Raw genomic sequence first — 20,165 nt, 5'->3', positions numbered from 1 at the left:
GAAAGTCAAACACACTATGTAGAGACTTTGGACTTCTATTTCTTTTTTTGCTTTGAAGATCTTGTTAATTGAATTAAAGTAGAAAACAAAATGCAGCATTTTAGTATAAGAAGTGTTTCAGTTGTATCTTAAAAAAATAATTAATTTTTTTCACGTATCATATATGTTTGGAGGAGTGTCAAGCATGTATTAGTATGAAATATATGAAATATGTGTTAAACATCAACACTCTAAACTTTCAAAAGTGTTTGCAATTTATAAGTAACTTTGATGTAAAATTCATTTTAATTCAAGTTATAAAAATTGTAGTTTCATATTTAATGAGATAGAAGTTTGTTGAGATTTTTTAAGGAAATAAAAATAAGCTAAAAATAAAAGAAAAAGGGCAGAGTCCAGCACCGGGGTGGTGGCGCAGTTGGCTAGCGCGTAGGTCTCATAGCTGTAGAGTCATCCTGAGGTCGGGAGTTCGAGCCTCCCTCACCCCATATTTCCTTTTGCCCCCGAAAAACGGCACTTTTTCTCCTTTTTGAGCATTTTTTAGCTTTTGCACTTTTTGGCATTCGGGCTGCCCAGTCGGCCGTCGCAAATCCTAGCTCCTAAACCCTACCGCAGCTCTCCCTCTCCCTCTCCCTCTCCCTCTCAAGATGGTGAAGAAGAGCAAAAGTAATCGATGCTTCGATGCTATCAATCTCATAGTTTCAATACGAATTTCCAATTCAATTGATATGCTTGCGTTTATATTTGACTTTGTTTTGGGTTTCTCGTGTGCAAATCAGAGAGCAAGAGCAAGAGGGTGTCGCTGAAGAAAAAGTACAAGATCATTCGGAAGGTGAAGGAGCACCACAGGAAGAAGGCCAAGGAAGCGAAGAAGCTTGGGACCAACAGCAAGCGCAAGGTCGAGAAGGATCCAGGAATCCCCAATGACTGGCCCTTTAAGGAACAAGAGCTTAAGGCCCTCGAAGCTCGGCGAGCTCGTCATCTTGAGGAGTTGGAGCAGAAGAAAGCCGCCCGCAAGGAAAAGGTATCAATTCATTCGACCCAACTCGTGATATTGGTTTAGGTTTGTACTTTGGTTTTCTTTGTGATTACATTTTATTTCTTTTCATAATGTTCTTTTTGTATCCGCGGTTTTGCTAATCTACGTGTTATTAAGGCTTCCTCTATTGCTATATTTTAACAGAATTGAATTCATTTCAATCCATTTAGAAATCCAATGATGTGACTTGAATGGTTGACCTCTGGGGTTTAACGATTTGTTTGATGAAATGGTACCATTACAGGAATTGGAGTCATCAGCTTTCGTTGCTGCCAATGGTATTGGATTTCGTGCCATGCTGTTATGTCAAAATATTTACTTTCATTTGCAGTAATTTTTATGATGGTCCTTGCACTTTTGCTTGAATTGCATCCATGTGCTGGGCCTACTGGCTGAATGAGTATGAGATGTCATTGGATGATTGAGCTCAGAAGTTTGTGACATGTAATGTTTATGTTTGCACAGAGGAAGTGCAAAAGTATGATATAAAGCTTTATCGAATGTTCAAATTTCTTGGAAGTGCGACAGTGTGATATAAAACTTTCCATAATGTACAAATTTCTTGGTTTATAAGTTATGCTTAAGTCTGATCGTCTTTTACTTTATGTGCTTTTGTTTGCATGTGCATAAGCAGGTGGTGTGTGTGTTTTCCTTGCTATGGGTCATTATTCATTTACAAATGAAATATGGTTTGGTATGGTTTTTCAGGCCCAAAAGAGAAAACTTGGTTTGCTAGATGATGATGATATGCCTGGAATTGCGGTTAAAGAAAAAAATTTTGGAGAGGAAAAGGATAGTGATAATTCTATCGGGATTGGTAAAAATCGAGGTATGTTGAAGTTGTTGATATTTATGTACTAGAAGAATGAAATTTGGATGGAAGAAAAAATATTATTTCTTTGTCCTTTTTATTTTTTCTAATTTAGATTGTTCTTTACAGATACTTCAGACAGGGCTTTCTATAAGGAGTTGGTAAAAGTCATTGAAGAGTCAGATGTCATTGTGGAAGTTCTCGATGCTCGAGATCCTCTTGGAACCCGTTGTGTTGACATGGAAAAAATGGTGATGAAGTCTGCCCATGATAAACATCTTGTGCTGCTTCTGAATAAAATTGGTAATCCTCATGTCTCCTTTTCTCTCCACTTCTATCTTTAATTAGTTTAAATGTGATTTTGTAGTCGTAGCAGAGTTTAGGAAGAAAAAAAGACGCAGGCTTCCTTCATTTTAATTTCACTTAGACATTGAATTATCATTATGTTCAAATAATATGTAACTGTAAAAATATCATGGCGTTCATTCTTCCTTTGTGGTTAATGTTTTTAATTTCACTTGCTCATTAGATCTTGTGCCTTAAATGTGATTTTGTAGTCGTAGCAGAGTTTAGGAAGAAAAAAAGACGCAGGCTTCCTTCATTTTAATTTCACTTAGACATTGAATTATCATTATGTTCAAATAATATGTAACTGTAAAAATATCATGGCATTCATTCTTCCTTCGTGGCTAATGTTTTTAATTTCACTTGCTCATTAGATCTTGTGCCTCGGGAGGCTGTTGAAAAGTGGCTTAAGTATCTTAGAGAGGAATTGCCAGCAGTTGCCTTCAAGTGCAGCACGCAAGAGCAAAGGTCAAACTTAGGGTGGAAATCCACTGCAAAAGCTGCGAAACCGAGCAATTTGCAAACGAGTGATTGCCTTGGAGCTGAAACTCTTATAAAATTGCTGAAAAATTACTCAAGAAGCCATGAGGTATTTCGGAATTAATTTAATTTAGTTAGGGTTACAGCCTATTTTTTTCCTTTCAGTTTTTGCCAACTCTCTAGTGCGAGACAGTTTTGTTTCTATAATGTTACTGAAAGTATACAAGAATTAACCTTGGCATTCCTTTTACCCATATGATATGCCATATTTATGCACTTCATGGTTTTATTCTTGGAAGATAGCCAACAAATCTCTGGACTTCTGTATGCATACATGTAGGTGTCTCGAGTTGATACTTTAATGCACATGTTTGTGGTCTTTGTTCCAATACCATAATGGATCTTGATTGTAATTTCATATCCCAAATCATAGGTCAACGAGACAAATAAGGTTTATTTGACCCCTTTAGGACCAAATGGTTATGTGGCTTTGATATTTGAAATCACCTTGAAGTTAAGTTCTTTTGAATGCTAAAACACAATATTTATATTTTGGTGTACTTTTATAATGCCATTGTTCAAAGGTGATTGATTTTGTTGAATGCAGTGTTAATAAACCTAGGACGTGGATATATTCTGTATTGTCAAACGTAGTTGCAGCAGGGATGTGTTTCCCAGCAATGGACATCAGAAGTCAAAATGCTCCAACTGACTTTCTTTGCGAGCCGGGGTTCCACATCGTCCAATTTCATAGCCAGCTGTGGGAGTTTGATATGCTTCCTCAGCTCTACTGAGTTGGCCTTTCTTGTTAGGCTGTATTATTGTTGGAACTGTTTCAACTTTAAACTTATTCCCTTTTTGATAAAGGGTTTCATATTGCTACAAGTCCCTTGCCTACTGGGGGAGTGAGTTTTGTGTGTTCCCTCTTCTTTACAATGCAGTTATTTATGAGCAGATTATTGTCATAATGAATTGTTTTAAGGTTTTCTTGCTTTGTTGTTTACATGCTTCCTTTGCCTGAGAGCTTCCATTTGAGATGTGCATCTTGCTCTTGTGATAGTTGTTTTTTTTTTTTTTTTTATATTTGTCTTTTTCATCAGTTAAACTTAAAGCCTATTATGTTGTAGAAAATAGTTTTTGTTTTCCATTTTCCAATTTTGTAAAGAGTTACAATTACAAAAATGCCGTATTGTCTTCCAGTTTTTCAACATGTCTATAATTGATATTAACTAATTAATTTGGTTAGTTTTATTTACAATGTTCCTTGTAAAATATACGTGAAGTCAAAGTTTTTATTGTGCTTTTATGGTTATGATTCAATGTGGTATCAGTGTTCTTGCCCTTCCATTTAAAGTTTCTTTTGGAAGGAGGCGTTGGAGCCTTGTGGAATTGATTTGCTGGAATAGTTGCTTCATGGACTGTTGGCAAACTCTAAGCTGTTTATGGTATTCTGCAGAGTTCTTTAAAATTGAAAATGCAAGTCCTACAGCTTATACGAGCTCACGTTAATGATTTGCTCATTGTGTTCATAACATGTGACTTTATTTTTAAAATTACAAATTATTGAGAATAAACCTAATATTGCGTTGCTTATTCAATTTATCCTATTACCTGATGGGATAACATTTTTGTAAATTGTAGCAGTGTCTGTGCATGATGCTGACATATTTGTTGCATACATAGGTTTTGATGAGTTTTCTACTTGCCACCAAAAAAGGAAATTCCCAACATGATGCCTCACTCCCTTTCCCTATTTTGACATAAAAGGTGTTAATATTAGGAAAATACAGAAGGAGTTAGATCTTCTAGGATTAATGTTGTATCTTCATTCTCTGATACAACATGCTTTTACATTTTTCTTCCCTCTATTAGTTTATTTATAAAGCAAATTTATCTTCCAAAATCTCTCTCATGATTACTGTTTTTTAAAATCCTTTTGGCCCTTGTGGAAGGTGGTCATGGTGTCTATTTGTATTCTTATTCATTTCTTCTTTGCATGGTTGATTAAATTTCTCTTGTTTGATCCTTTATTTAATTTCCTTTCCTGTTGGATTGAGCTAATCGTTGTCTCCATGTGTGACCTTTGTTTTGGTTTTGATGTAATTCTGATATCTCCTTTGCAGATAAAAAAGTCAATAACTGTGGGTATTATTGGCCTTCCTAATGTTGGTAAGAGTAGTTTGATCAATAGCTTGAAGAGATGTCATGTTGTTAATGTTGGAGCTACTCCTGGATTAACAAGATCAATGCAAGAAGTACACTTAGACAAGAATGTTAAGTTATTGGACTGCCCTGGTGTTGTAATGCTTAAATCTGGGGGGAGTGATGCATCTATTGCACTTCGAAATTGCAAAAGAATTGAGAAGTTGGATGATCCAGTTGGTCCAGGTAATTCACTTCCATTCTCCATTGTGGCAAGTAAAGTATCCCATGAACATGCGAACAATTGATTACACTTGGCTAATTGTGAACGGAACTAGCACAGCTCTTGAGAAGTTATGAAATTTCAATATATAATTTTTATTAATTTATTTTAATATGTTATGGATGTTGTTTTATTGGATTTTTTTTTTATTGTTAAAAGTATGTGAATGGTTGTACTGGAAATTTTAATTATTTATTATTTATAATAAAGATAAACTATCAATTTCTGGACTCAACTCTGGGAAGGAATCATTTCATTGTCTCTACTATTAATCAGGGGAAGGTGGGCTGTTTTCAACGCACACCTTTTCCCTCTTATTATTCCTAAAGTACCTTTCAACTACAGATTTAAAGTGAAAACAAAATTTACTACAAATGGATGAATTAATAAATTAATATCTCTTAAAAAAATACCCATAATTCCACCATTAGCTCCATAACTTCCCCATTATCTAAATTATTCTGCCATAACTCTCTCATGATCTCCATTATTCTCCAATTATTTCTCTAAATAATATATTTAGAGCTGTGAGTGTACATGATGTGTGTGCCCACAGATATTCATCATTACTAGAGAAGCCAAGGGTCCTGGATTGTTGTGGTGGTCTTGACTTTTTTACATCATAGATTTTCAATTAAGTACATGTAAGTGGTCTGCAATTTGGGACAATTTAATGCAGTTTTTACATCATTTTCTCTTTCGAAACTATTGATGTCGGGCTATTAAGTTGGCAGCAATATCTGCAACCCCCCCTTTGGTTCATGGAATGGAATTAAGGTAGGAAAGGAATAGAAGTAGGAACGAAGTCAAGGCAGCAATAAAATCACTACTAGAATGTGCTTAGTCCATTTGGTTTGTAACACAGAATAATTGTCAGAATCACGATTTCAATTCCTTTCCAAATTTTAGTATTCTTCAGTTGTGGCTGTAATGGAACGAAAAGTAAGCCATTTCTCAGAAATGCCCCTAATGCAGAGTAGTACAAAATTCGTGCCCACTTGCTTGTGAAATTATATTATTTCCATTGAATAGCTATTCCAGTCCCGTACTATTACAAAATGCAAACCTAATGTAACCTAATATTTTATATTTTTGTTTAAGATAATTTGTTTTAAAATTAAATATATATTTTTTGAACTAATATTTCTACATAATAGCCATTCCATTCCCCACTTGTTCCATTTGAGTAAAAATGTAGAGCGTTACAAGAGAAAATTGTGTGGCGTGTAATAGTAATTTCACAATTGGAACAAAATAAAATGAGTGTTTGATAACAAAAAACATTAACCGTGTAACATATTCTTGTAGACAGCTATATACTTTTGTATTTGCATGGACTGAAATATTATAATGCAATAATTTATTGTTCGTGATGTCAGCTGGTCTTTCTAAAAAGCCCATAACTTGTGCATAGATGAAAAGATACCTGCTTCACTTCGTGGTCATTGTTGTCAAAATTATACGATTCTTGATGCAAATTGTACGATTCAATTTGATTTTCTAGAGTATTGCTTTAAATCTACTAGGAAAATCAAATAAGCAAGAATTGACATTGAATCTTACAATTCACGATTAAGCATTCACATCCAACACAAATCCAACACATCCATTTAGTTCTAGCATAGTTGTTAAAACCGTGATACAGATTGTATCATCCTACGATCTTACTTTACCAAAACGATCTTGATCCTATATATGCTCACAAATTGGTAGGATTGGAGTAGGATTGTAGTATAAGTAGTGGGATCATTAGAATGGTAAGATCCCCACAATGCATTATATTTAAAACTTTTTTTTCCAAGTTGTGCTGTGGGCCTAATGAATGACCTGTATAACTGGTACAAGGAATGGACAACTTAGAAAGCAGTTTGATTTACCAAATATTAACAAAATCATGGACACAAATTTGTTTTTAGATTAACATTCATTAAGTAGTTCGGATTTTGTTGTTGTTGCCATTTGTGTGTGTGTGTGTGTGTGTTTTTAAAGAATATATTTTTAGATAATTTTCTTGTATAATTGTTTGTTGGCTAATTTGTGTTGAAATTGTGTTCCCCCTCCTCTCTTTTCTCTATATAGGTATTTATTTCCTTTTCATTATAAGCTAGTTTGATTTAGGAATAAAAACAATTTAAACACGTGATTTTTAAATTAGTAAATAAATTTTTTTTTCTATTAAAGGGCATCAAGGGGATGTCACCCCAACACGAACAATCCAAAGGATTACCCACACTTTATGGTTTCAAAAAGGTCAAGAATTTCAGGAGTATCATTCAAAAATAACCCACAATGCCAGCTTGTTACAACATAAATCCAATGGTCTTTACTAAACTATAAGGGTGTAGTCGATCCTTCAAAATCCCTCTTATTTCTCTCCCTCCAAACAAATCAAAAGATGGTAAGGGGGATGAGGGACAAAGCTTTCCACCTTCCCTTTCTAGATGGGGTACTTTTCCAGGCCTCTTAACTCTTCCTCCATTGTTTTGGCCATAACCCACTGCTGCCTAGTCAAGGAAGTGTCCAAGCTCCCTCCCTCTCTCTAGGAGGGACGCACGGCATGGCTGAACCTCTCTCTTGATTTTTGGATTCCGATCGGCCATGGGGAGCTTTTATGCCTTCATGGCCATGAAGAGTGCTCAAAATTCTCAATTGAAGAAGGAAGATGAACCTGCCCATGATTTCGTATCTCTATGGGTCAAGAATCATTCGCAGCAGTTTTGCTCGTAGGCTGAAAGGCTCTCAGTTGAGGCCAATCGTAAATTGGTTGGAGCTGTTCGAGTTGGAAAATTCCATTCCAGTAGGAAATTGATCCCTGATGGTGTGAAGGAAGACCATCAAGGTGATGCTGATGATTTCCCTACTCTGAAGGATATTTTTCGAGTCAACGTGGAAGCCAACCAAAAGACTAAATTTGATTCCCATGTTTCAAAGGTCCTGAATGTTACGGCTTGCAGTAGCTGTAGGAGTTCCTTTCGAACTGAGGAGTCAGAAGTCTGGCGGGTTTTCCGGTTTTGAAAGTTTAATATCAATTTTAATTTAGATTTGCAGAAGAGAAGGACACAGATTCAGTGTTTGATGGTGATTAGTGCGTCTTCCGAGCGACCCACTTTGTCTGATTGGAGGTTACTTGGCTTCGTCTTTTTTTGTTGGTTGATTTCGTTCTTACAGTTCAGCATTCCGGTTCTTGTTGAGTTGCCTTTCCGGGTCATTCTGTTGGTTCGGTTGTCTTTCCGATCGGAATCATCCTCATTTTTTGGTGGTTGATTTCGTTCTTTCCGATCGGTATCATCCTCATTTTCTGTTGGGATTTTTGTTTTGAGTTGTGTTAGTTTTTCATTCTGTTTGGCAGCTCTTTCTTCATTCTTGTGCGGCGGTCAAAGTTCATTCTGTTCTTGTTTCCGATTGGAGTGGGTGGTTCATGTGTTTTTTTTCTTTCGTTCTTTGTGTTTCATTGATTCTACTGTTCTTGTTGTTTGTGGTGTTTCATTGATTCATTATCTTCATCATTCCCAGTTCCGCGCGTCACTCCTGTGTTTTCATGCTTTCGGCTGTCTGCAGGGCATCTGTTCCATCATTGGGATTGGTGTTTCAGTAGGTGGCCCACGTGGGTTGTTGATGTTTCCAATGCGTATGTGTTGTCTACTGTGTTTCTTCGTATCAAAAGTTTACCTCCAAAACAGTTTGAATTCAATTTTTGAATTGCGTTTGGGTTGCTAATTGTTCTGTATCGCTGACAGCTGGCCACTGTTTGATGTGATTGGAAGTAAGGTGGATGAATTGTTCAGTGTGTTGAATGATGGGTGGTCTGTGTGGCATGTTGACTTGCTTGGTCTCTTGTCATTTTTGGTTATCCCACTTCATCAAAGGGGCGATTTTGGATTGCGGTTTTTCTTAAAGCCGTATTTGATATTGTAATTTTTTGGGTTCTGTTTGGTGCAAAATTGCAATGTTTTGATGCTATATTTGTTATGCTGCTTGGAGTTTTCCTTGTATTGATTGGCTTTGAGCCCCTGGGTATGCCCAGGTTTGATGCAACTTTTTGTTACTTGTGTTGTTTGGATTGGGAGCTTTGGTCTCCCTACTCGGTGTATGTTCAGAATTTGCTGTACATATCCCATTTTAATCAATCTATTTACCTTTTACTTATCTTAAAAAAAAAAAAGGAAGTGTCCAAGCTCCAAATGTTCTTGATCCAGTAAAAGTGCAACAAGATGCGGTCAAGGCATGACAACAGTGCTTTACCCAACTGGAGTGATCTCAATCTTACCCAAATTCTTCTTCAAACTTGAGACTACCTCAAATCCTATCGGAATGCATCTAAGGTTAAGAAATGCGAGGATCTTCTTCACAGAAAATGGTGTCATCTGCAAAAAGAAAATAGGAAACATTGAACACTTTTATTTTGCTTAATACTCAGACCATGGAGATGGCCCGCATTACCAAGATATACTATAAAGGAGGGAGAGCATCATCTTGCCAGCTGATGCAGCCATCTAGAGGAATGAAAAAAAGCCTAGAGTGCAGTCATTATTTTCCTATCCTTAACACTTACTAGATAATTTTGTAGGTTTAAAATTTTTAAATTTATGAAAAATAGCATATAAATGCATTTTTTATAACTACTTTATATTGTGAATTATTACAATACTTGGTCTGATCCTATAAGCCCATCATGCTAATCCTTCCAGCAATCCCATGTAGAATCCCAATTTTAACAACCTTGGTTCCCAATTAAACTCAAAATTTTAAAATCTGAATATTCATTACTTTTTGAAACAAAAGGCCCTAAAACCATTTCAAGGGCCTTTAGAATCAAAATAAACAAAATATTTTTACTTTTATCCCTTTTGTGATCTGTTTTCAAGATTATAGTTTCTTCAATTTTTTTTGATGGAGTTTGACAATTCTATAATGTCTCTATTTGTTTGGTTCTCCTAAGAAAAGTTTGCTTTGAAGCTAGAAGTGTTTAGAATCTTTAAATAAAGAGACAATTTAACGTTTTGGCATTTCAAAAGTGAGTTACTTTTACTTTTTCTACTTTTTAACTAATAGCATACTGATGTAGGACAGGTATTAAAGTTTATATATGTTGAGATTTTGATTAAAATGAATGACTTAAGTTGAAGATAGGTATCTCCCTCTATTTATAATACAAATTAAACGCCTTCTAATGACAATAAATGTCCTTACTAACTTTCACTAATTAACATACTAACACACTTAATAATAGTAATAATAATACTAAAAGACATAAATAACCTCCAACACCCCCCTTTAGGCTGGAGCATAAATGTCATATGCTCCTAACTTGTTACAAATAAATTTAACACGAGAACCCCATGATGCTTTGATAAACTAATCAGCAAGCTGCATATTTAGACTTCACATATGTGGGTAGTAATGAGCTCCTATACAAGTTTCTCTCAAACAAAGTGGCAATCAACTTCAATGTGCTTCGTCCACTTATGAAAGACCAGGTGGGAGGGAATATGAAGAGCAACTTGATTGTCACATATCAACTTCATAGGCCGAGAATGCGAAATTCCCAATTCTTTCAACATTTTCTTTAACCAAGCAAGTTCACAAGTAATGTGAGCACTAGCTCTATATTCTAATTTTAGAACTTGACTTTGCCACCACAATTTGTTTCTTACTCTTCCAAGAAACCAAATTACCATCAACCAAGATACAATATTCGGTTGTGGATCTTTAGTCAAAAGGCAACCCAACCCAATTTGCATCTGTATATCCATGGATATAAGTGTTACCCTCCTAAGGGCACCTTTGAGATATCTCAAGATGCAAATTATTGCATTCCAATGACTTGTCAGTTGTCATCAGTGAATCCAGAAATTGACTCACAACACTTGTTGCAAAAGATATATTTGGCCGAGTGACTATGAGATGATTCAACTTTTCGACAAGTCTTTGTTATTGTCCAGGATTAGGTAGCAAATCACCCATTTCCGACACTAACTTGCTGTTAGTATCCATGGGTGTATCAACCGATTTAGATCCCAACAATCTAGTTTTGTCCAATAGAACAAGAACATACTTCCAAACCATATACCTGAGTATATCCCTTAGCAACAAGACGAACATTTAGACGAGCCATAGAACCATCAGGGTTGACTTTCACAGTGTAAACCTAGTATCAGTCCAAAACATTTTAGGTACATGCATTTAATAAAGTAAGGTGCAAGTGATTTCAAGAATATTTCTACTTTTCCTCTCTGCAACCCCATTTTGTTGAGGAGTGTGGATACAAGATGATTGATGGACTATACCAAAATGAGTCGTATAAGTTGTGAATTGTGCACTGAAATACTCTTTAGCATCATCACTTTAAAGTATTTGAACTGGCAAACCAAATTGAGTCTTTATTTCATATCAAAAGACACAACACATGAAATAACTCGTAACAATCTTTTATTAAACTCAACCCAAAGGTTACAAAGTACTAGAAACTCAACTTTGACCCAACTCCACTAGAATCTCAAACATCAGAATGAACTAACATAAAAGGGCTTGTAGCCCGTTTGTTGACTCAGGAAGCGAACGGGACATGATGGTGCTTTCCCAACTAACAAGACTCACAATCAAGACTAGTCATAGAACTCAAACGAGGACAAGACATTTTAACTTTTCCAGTGAAGGATAACCAAGGTAACAATGAATTTGGAAAGGTGTGGCGGCAACAATGTAGGCGTTAGAAGGAGATAGCGGCTCAAAGTGATAAGTCCACCAATTTCGCTCCTTCAGCCAATCATCTTCCTCGTCTTCAAATCTTGAATAACCGTAGAATTAGGGAAGAATGTCACTGAACAATTCACGGGTTTAGTAATCTTGCTAAAAGGACATAAAATTGAAAGGAAATTTGGGAATATACAAAATTGAAGGAAGAGAAATAGAAGAAGTGGGATTTATAGTCCCAATTCCCTTACTGCAATGGTGGATCCATCAAAAAGAGTAACACAATGTAAATTTACAGGATATTGAAGAGTGGAGAAGAAGCTAGTTATACTTGTGACGTGATCAGTGGCAACGGAGTCTATGACTCAATGACTAGGACGAGAAGTATTGGATGACAGACATACTGTGGGATTACCTGTTTGGGCAAGAGATGTTATGGGAAGAGAAGCCTGTTGTGACGCTTGATACTATTGGAACTTGGAATACTCTTCCTCTGACATGGATACACTATGTTGCTCCCCACTCGGCCCCAAGGGTGAGGAGTCGGTGGTGGCTGCATTGGCTGCCCCCAAAGGTGTGAAGTCGGTGGTGGCTGCATTGGCAACATGTGAAGGTCTACTGCGGAGATCCCAACACTGCTCTGTCCACAATGAGTGCACTTGCAAGGAGTACCTTTACGTCGTGCATCTCTTCCACCATGACCACTCAAACCACTTTGATAGCTTTTGCGGTTGTCTGGTAGAGAACTAAATCACCCTGTGTAGCAAAGGCTGTCCTCTTAGAGCCCGATGCAAGAGCAGGAGAATGCGTGCTAAAGGAAGCACGAAGGAAACGACAATAATCATCGTCAAATGAGTAGATCGACACTACTAAGTATCTGGGACTGGACTGCCTCAAACTGGGGTCTCAACTGAGAAGAATAAGGTTTAGGTTGGGTCACGCTCTGATACCATGTTGAGATTTTGATCAAAATGAATGACCTAACTTGAAGATAGGTCTCTCCCTCTATTTATAATACAAATTAAATACATTCTAATGACAATAATACCCTTACTAACTCTCACTAATTAACATCCTAACACAATAGTAATAATAATAATAATAATACTAAAAGACATATTTAAACTCTAACAATATATATATATATATATATATATATATATATATAGATAGATAGATAGAATTGAGAGAATTAGAAGGAGAAGGAGAGGAAGAGGAGGAGGAGGAGGAGGAAGAGAAGCAGCAGCAGCTGTAGGGGAACAAAACAGAAAGAGAACAACAGAGAAAGGGAAGAACAGATCAGAGGTGAGAGACAGAATTAGGAGAAGAAGGAGAAACTGCAATTGATTCAAAACAATAACTGTACAATAACTTACATGTCCAACACTTATACCACTTCTAACTAGAACAAATTTACATAAAAGCCCCAATAAAACAATAAATTACAAAATAACCCTAAAGTACTTGAATACACAAAATAAACCTTAATTAACTAAACTTTTAAAAAAGCAAGACTTTCCCAAACTAAAATATAAAAACCTAGATACAATGTGAACATCTGAAATCTTCCATTGCTGGTTCTCCATCAAACTCCCCTTGTCTGAGAAAGCTCAACCTCAAGTTTTGTAATGGCGTAGTAGCTTTAGCTCCATGTGTGGGAACAAAGTCAAACATGCAGAGGAGGCACGATCTGCATTGCATCGTCTATCACCATTGGAGAATATGCAGTAGATTGCCCAACTGCAAGTAGCATAGAAGGCTGCAATGTCCTTTGATAAAATAACAAGTCCCCCAAAAAAGAAATCAATTTAATATTCAAATCTATTGGCAGCTCAAGAAAATATGCATTCGGTCCATACTCTAAGATGATAGACAACGTTTCACTAGATTTGGTTAATGAAAATGTAGAGTGAGAAGATGAAAGGATGGAGGTGCAAGTTTTATGGATTGAGGAGAAATATTCTCAAGAAGATTTTCAACAGTAGGTTTCATGATTGAAGATTTTTCAACAAACTCTACAACATCCATTTGTTCTTTGCTCTTTGGGTTAGAAATGGAAAATTGAGGTTGAAGAGCAAGGTCATTGACAGGCATATCTGTCCTTGTAATTGGCAACTCATTTTGTTGTTCATTACAAGTTTCAACAACCGCAGTGTGATAACAAATCAAGGTCCATCTCCGGCGTAGAGGCACCAACATGTTTAGGATCACTAAAAGACAAGTCTGTGATCTCATTTTGAGAAGATTCATGATTCACATCAACAGAAAAAATCAAAAAATTGGGCAGTAGTTATATGCATGTAAAATATAATCATCATATTCTAGTATGCAACAATTTGGATGGACACTTTTGATATCCTCAACAAGTTGAGTTTTCTCTTGAACATCTTTAGTGGGCCTAGGACTGTCTTCTGACCATTGAGAAGATTCGTGGGTCACGTTCATTGAAGAATCAAAAAATTGTGCTCTAGTAATATGCAAATTATTGATGCATTCATGATACTCAATTACACAAGAATTTGCATTGCACTTTTGATATTTGATTGTTTCTCCTCAACAGTTTTGAGTTTTCTTCTTGAACATCTTGTGAGGATCTAAGAATTCTATGTGACCATGGAGAAATTGATTTTGAATGATGAAATTCTGTAAGATAGGAAGTGGTGTTATAGGTTGGTGGTTGGAGAAATCTCTCAGCTTCCAAAGCCATGTGGTAAGTGTCAGATAAAGTGGTGGAATATTTTTGAATTTGCATAATCATAAACCTTTTGATTTCATCCCTTAACCCTTTCTTGAACAAAATTATCATTCTAGGTTCCTTACTAAGAGCACACCGATAAATGAGGTCTGTAAATTTAAGGGAATAATTGGTGACACTAGAAGAAGGTTGTCTAAGACTATACTGATGGTCCTGTTATTGTTGAGAATTGCCAACTATGTAGGAACCACATACACGGAATTTACTCCTCTTTTTTGTTTTTTTTAACCATAGAATAAATATGGACCGATGCAAACTCTAACAAGTACCAAAAAGATAAGCAACATTAAATCAATTTCTGTGGAGTCCTAGTGTAAGTGGGTACAATGCTACCAAAATGTCCTTGCTTTGACTTCATAGTTTCGATATTTCAAATATTTCACTTCAACTTCTCACATATGATTCAAGGACTATGCTAGCACACTGATTTTACCCTCTAAAAATATGTACTAAGCTATCGAAGATCACAGAGGAAAACCAATTTGCTGCAGTAAAAGCCCAAAACAGAGCAACTAGGTCTCAATTTGGATGTTGGTAGACCTTCAAAACTCTGAAATTTGCTCGAGCAACCCAAGATTAGGCTGTCTTTCACCTTAGGAATGCAAACCAACCTTGATACTTTCAATATTCACTCAGAAAGCTTCAAAATATCAGGTAAAATCCAAAGTCTTGTAGCTGGAAGCAATTTCTTACTAATCTGAGCAAAACAGGGAAAGTCTGGCAACTTCCACATGCACGTGGCCTGCGCGTGAGCCGCTGTCAGGGCTCCTCCAGCAATGACCTTCTGGGTGGAAGCAGTGAGGGTGTGGATTCCAGTGAGGGTGGCTGTGCTGGAAGAAAATTGCAGGAAATGGGGGATTTAGGGAGCAGTTGGCTGGAAAGTTTTCAGCAGGAGCATGAGGCCTCTCCAGTGTTTGTATGGAAATGAAATTTTGATGGGTGGTGTTTCGGGGGTGTCTGATTTTGGTCATAAGGGAGGGGTTGTGGTTTGGTTGTGGAAAATAGGGTTTCGAAACCCAGTGGCACAACTGTAATTTCCTGGAAAAGTTGCAGGCTGATGAATGCTTCGGTTTTCTTGGATTTTCCTGCCACTTCTGACTTGCTATTGCAGCAATGAAGTCCTGTGGTGGATGTGGTTTGAGTTTTTGGGCGAACCTTAATGGAGTTCATTGTAGGAATTCCAAATCTGATAGAAGAACAGCAACAGGGAAATCTGGGGCTGAATCGAATTAGGCTTTGATACCAATTTGATGTAGGATAGGTATTAAAGAAGAAGAAGAAGAAGAAGAGCAGGAACCTGTGAGAGAGAGAGAGAGAGAGAGAGAAACAGGGAGGGAAACTGCAATTGATTCAAAACAATAATTGTGCAATAACTTACATGTCCAGCATTTATCCCCACTACTAACTAGAACGAGAAAAAGGGCAGGAACCTACCGCCCCGGGGGGGGGGGGGGGGGAGAGGGAGGGAAACTGCAATTGATTCAAAACGCTAACTGTGCAATAACTTACAAGTCCAGCACTTACACCCACTACAAACTAGAACACATATTTACATAAAAGCCCCAATAAAACAAGAATTACAAAATAATCCCTAAAGCACTTACATACACAAAATAAACCTAAATCGACTAAACTTTCTTTCCCAAACTAAAATATAAAAACCTAGATACAATATGAACATCTAAAATCCTCTGTAGTGGTTCTCCCTCACATAGCTTTCATCCATACATAATGTATTTATATTAGGGTAGATGATCATTCAATTTCATTAATATATTTCATTTTTAGTATCTTGTGCTTTTTTAGATATATGGTAAAGCAGATTTTTACAATTTGAGTATGATGTAACAATTTGATTCAATTTTTTGATACACTGACACATGCATTATGTGTGGACATAGGTGTACATAAATGTGCTCATATGTGGTGTACTCGCTTGTATTCATGTACATATGTATAAGTTATATACACATGCTAACACGTACAAAAATACATTAAAACATGAACTTCACCAAATACAGTACAGAGCTAAATAAAAAAAGTGGAGGAAAAGAAATAGGAAAAAAACAGACAAGAATACAAAAAAAATCAGAAGAATAGCTTAGGGGTCGTTTGGTATCACTGTCAGAAATTAAAAAAACGAAAACCATAAATGAAAACCAAAACTAGAACCAGAAACTAAAAACTAGAAACCAACAACCTGTTTGTTAACATTTATAAAACTAATACAAATTAAAAATTTTATTAAAAAGTGCTCATTTTCATATTTAAATCAAATAATATTATAAAAATTTGATTAAAATAATAAAATTACAAATAATATACATTAAAAAAGGTACTATAATAATAAAAAATTATTATAATTATTTTACTTTTTTTCTATTGAACATGACAATTAAAAAATAGTAAAAGCATTTTGTAGTTGGCTTTATTATTATTTTTTGAAATTTATGCATATTTATATTTTAATTATATTTAAATTCATATGATCATTTAATTTAAAAATGTATGAAATGAATAATTTAATCCAAAAAACTATTACTGGATTTTAAAATTTCTGGCAACAGGTTGCCAAAAAAACTAAAAACCATAAAATTTGGTTTTCAATTTTTTGGCAAACAACTAAAAACCAGCAACAGAAAAAGAGAACTGACGACATAAACAAACACGTTTTTGTAACGTGTTTCTTCACTATGGAAAAACAAAAATAGAAAACAGAAAACAACAACAATACCAAACAGACCCCTAGCTGTTGGAAGGGCACCTGCTTTATTGTTCTACCCACGTCCTGTTTTCATATGTATGTAGATAGAGATGTAATATTTTATTTTAGAAATTCTTTTCACAAGTGTACTCTAAAACTTGATTACTTTGGTATTTGCTGTGAATTTTTTATGTTCTTTTGCATAAATTTATGGAAAACTTTTAAGACCCTTATTGTTAGGTTTTAACTAGTGTCCTAACTCTTGTCCAATTTGTGGTTCGCCCTACACAGTGAAGGAAATTCTCCAGCTCTGCCCAGCAAAAATATTGGTAATGTTATATAAGCTCCCAAGCTTTGATTCAGTCGATGACTTTCTGCAGAAGGTGGCTACCGTTAGAGGGAAGCTAAAAAAAGGTGGTCTTGTGGATGTTGAAGCTGCTGCACGAATTGTTCTACATGATTGGAATGAAGGTTTGGATAAATTGGCATATATTGTTTTATCAAAAAAACAAAAAAAGACATATATTGTGATTTTACTTTCTCTGGATGACCAAGGAAAATGGGACAGTAAACCTAATATATAATGGAATGAGATTGTCCTGTTGCAGTAATGAAATTTATATGATTTTTTGTTGTTTTTTTTTTTCAGGGAAAATTCCATACTATACAATGCCTCCAACCAGAAATCAGGGAGAACCTTCGGAGGCAAAAATTACTTCTGAGTTTGGCAAAGAGTTCAATGTTGATGAAATTTACGACAGCGAATCTTCATTTATTGGCAGCCTAAAACCTGTTGATGATTTTCATCATGTTGAAGTTCCTCCAAATTGCCCTCTCAATTTTGATGAGAAGATGTTTGAGGTTTGTTATTTACTCAAATCATCAGAACAGCTTCTTTGAAGAATCCTATACTTTTTCGGCTTTTAGGCTTTAGGTGATTCTATGGGCATGAGACTTAAGATACTGGTACTTGATTTTATCTTTGGCCTCTTTCTTTTCATATTCATGCAACCTGATGGAGTTTATTTGAGCTCTTGTTATGAAAAGGTGGTTGCTTCAACTTAGGCCAACCGCATTTCCTGGATGGGTATCCTAATTTTGCGATTGGTTCTTAAATGAAAGAATTGAATACAGCTGAAAATGTTTGTAAAATATATTGGAACACCATTTTTAAGATTCAAGAAATGCTCTCATTCCTCACAAATTGTATTTACTCAAATTGGTAACCAAAAAAAAATTCACATAAGATTCTATGGAAATTGAGTGATATTTTTTTGTTCACAGTTCAGCATGACTTTTCCAATTGCCACTTGATTTTGTCTACTCTTGAATTTGAATTATACTTGACTTTATTTTTTGGGTTAATGGATATGCAGGTGCAACCATCAACTCAAGGTGAGAAACAAGCCAATGAAATGGATGGCAGTGATGATCAACTCATGGGATGTGAAAAAGATAATGCAAGAGATGGCAATGTCAGAACTGCTAGTAGTAGGCAAAATGAGAAGTTATATGCTGTAGAAGGGATGCTCAATACGAAGATGAAGAGAGCAGAGAAGAAGAGACGAAAAAAGGCTAATAAGTTATTGGTAGCAGGTGATTCTATGGATGACGATTATGACTTCAATGTGGATTACAAGAGAAGGGAATCTGCCACGGTTGTTGGTAGTGATAGTGGGGAAGAAGAAGATGACAATGACAATGGCGACCAGATTGGTGCTGAAGCGCCAATGTTGGGTGTTGAGTTTGAGTAGGAAAGGGGATGGATGACGAGGAATGAAAAACCTATTGATCTGTTGTGATTGAATTTTAAGAGCCTTGCTTCTTATAATGATAGTGATAATTATAACAACTGAAGTAGAGCATTTGTTTTAGTGAATATTGAGGGAGATGACATCCAGTTTTGGCAGAGTTTTGAATAGAAGGGAGCTCTAGGTGTGGCACTTTTTTATTGCTGATTTTTGAAGTAATATTGATCGGATATCCTCCTTGCTTATAAGACATCATACCAAAGATTAGCATTTTGTTCATGGAAAAAATCATATATCAAGGGCTGTAAGACCACTCAATATGTCCTTTTGATATCAATAGAGTCAAATATAAAATTATTTTTTTAAAATTTAATTCAGTTTAGAGTGCCCAAAATGAATGAACTCCATAGAAGGAATCACGTCTTTGTGGGTACTTATTTTATATGGCCCCTTTTTAAAGCCCTTGTGAATTTGTTTATTTATTTATTTATTGATTTTTTAGTTGTTTCATTTAACTGTTCAAGTATAATTCCCAGGAATTCAGAAATGGAACTCTATTATGGAGTATTGTGCTATATTTTTTTTGAGTGTGTAAGATAGAACAAGAACAAGATTCAAATAATTAATTAGGTTAGATTTATCTCTATTTTACTATAGTAGTAGTTTAATATGTCCAGGACATTGCAGAAATGATTTCCGTTGCCCAAATGGGGAACTCCATAGGGCATTTAAGCTATGTATATATGGTTATCTCTCTCTCAGTTCAATCCACTGAACATCTCCAAATGTAGGTGATATTGATGTCCTTAGTAATTAATGGTTTGAATAATTAATTATTTGTATGAGGGTTGAGTTGATGTATGAGAGTTTCTTATTTCTATTTTGCAAATTTATTCCTCTTTTCTTTTGAATTTTTTGTTTATCTTGAATTATTTTGCAAATTGTTTGCCTGGCTGATTTAATTTATTTTTATTATCTATTAATTTTTTTTTTGTTTGATCTAAATTGTAGGTTGCTAGATACTGCCCCAAGACACTATCTTCTTTATAATAATAATAATAATAATAATAATTGTGGGTTAGGAGGCCAATGGCGAGCTTTCCATTAATTTTTGTCAAGAATGATTCACAAAAGCTAGACATTTAATGTCCTTCGTGGAGATCTG

The 20,165-nt window shown here is 35.6% G+C and overlaps 1 protein-coding gene and 1 non-coding gene across 2 annotated transcripts; both read left to right on the top strand.

Moving 5' to 3' along the window:
• The first annotated feature begins 400 nt into the window (after positions 1 to 400).
• On the top strand, positions 401 to 485 carry TRNAM-CAU (transfer RNA methionine (anticodon CAU)). Its single transcript is given in 2 exon segments — positions 401 to 438; positions 450 to 485. It is a non-coding gene; the product is annotated as a tRNA-Met (tRNA).
• Positions 461 to 19,248, top strand: LOC131150570 (guanine nucleotide-binding protein-like NSN1). Its single transcript, XM_058101378.1, has 9 exons — positions 461 to 663; positions 777 to 1,021; positions 1,745 to 1,865; positions 1,977 to 2,150; positions 2,567 to 2,781; positions 4,796 to 5,060; positions 17,541 to 17,720; positions 17,899 to 18,110; positions 18,626 to 19,248. The coding sequence occupies exons 1-9, from the start codon at positions 645 to 647 to the stop codon at positions 19,001 to 19,003; spliced, it is 1,809 nt and encodes a 602-aa protein (XP_057957361.1). The 5' UTR covers positions 461 to 644; the 3' UTR covers positions 19,004 to 19,248.
• Positions 19,249 to 20,165: the final 917 nt, after the last annotated feature.

This window comes from Malania oleifera, chromosome 3, assembly GCF_029873635.1.
Source record: "Malania oleifera isolate guangnan ecotype guangnan chromosome 3, ASM2987363v1, whole genome shotgun sequence".
In the NCBI taxonomy this organism is placed as follows: Eukaryota; Viridiplantae; Streptophyta; class Magnoliopsida; order Santalales; family Ximeniaceae; genus Malania; species Malania oleifera.
This window is presented reverse-complemented; position numbering and strand designations above follow the sequence as displayed.

Coding starts and splice junctions, on each gene's coding strand:
- LOC131150570 (XM_058101378.1), top strand. Junction 2,151..2,566: donor GCTGCTTCTGAATAAAATTG/GTAATCCTCATG, acceptor CTTGCTCATTAG/ATCTTGTGCCTCGGGAGGCT. Junction 2,782..4,795: donor ATTACTCAAGAAGCCATGAG/GTATTTCGGAAT, acceptor TCTCCTTTGCAG/ATAAAAAAGTCAATAACTGT.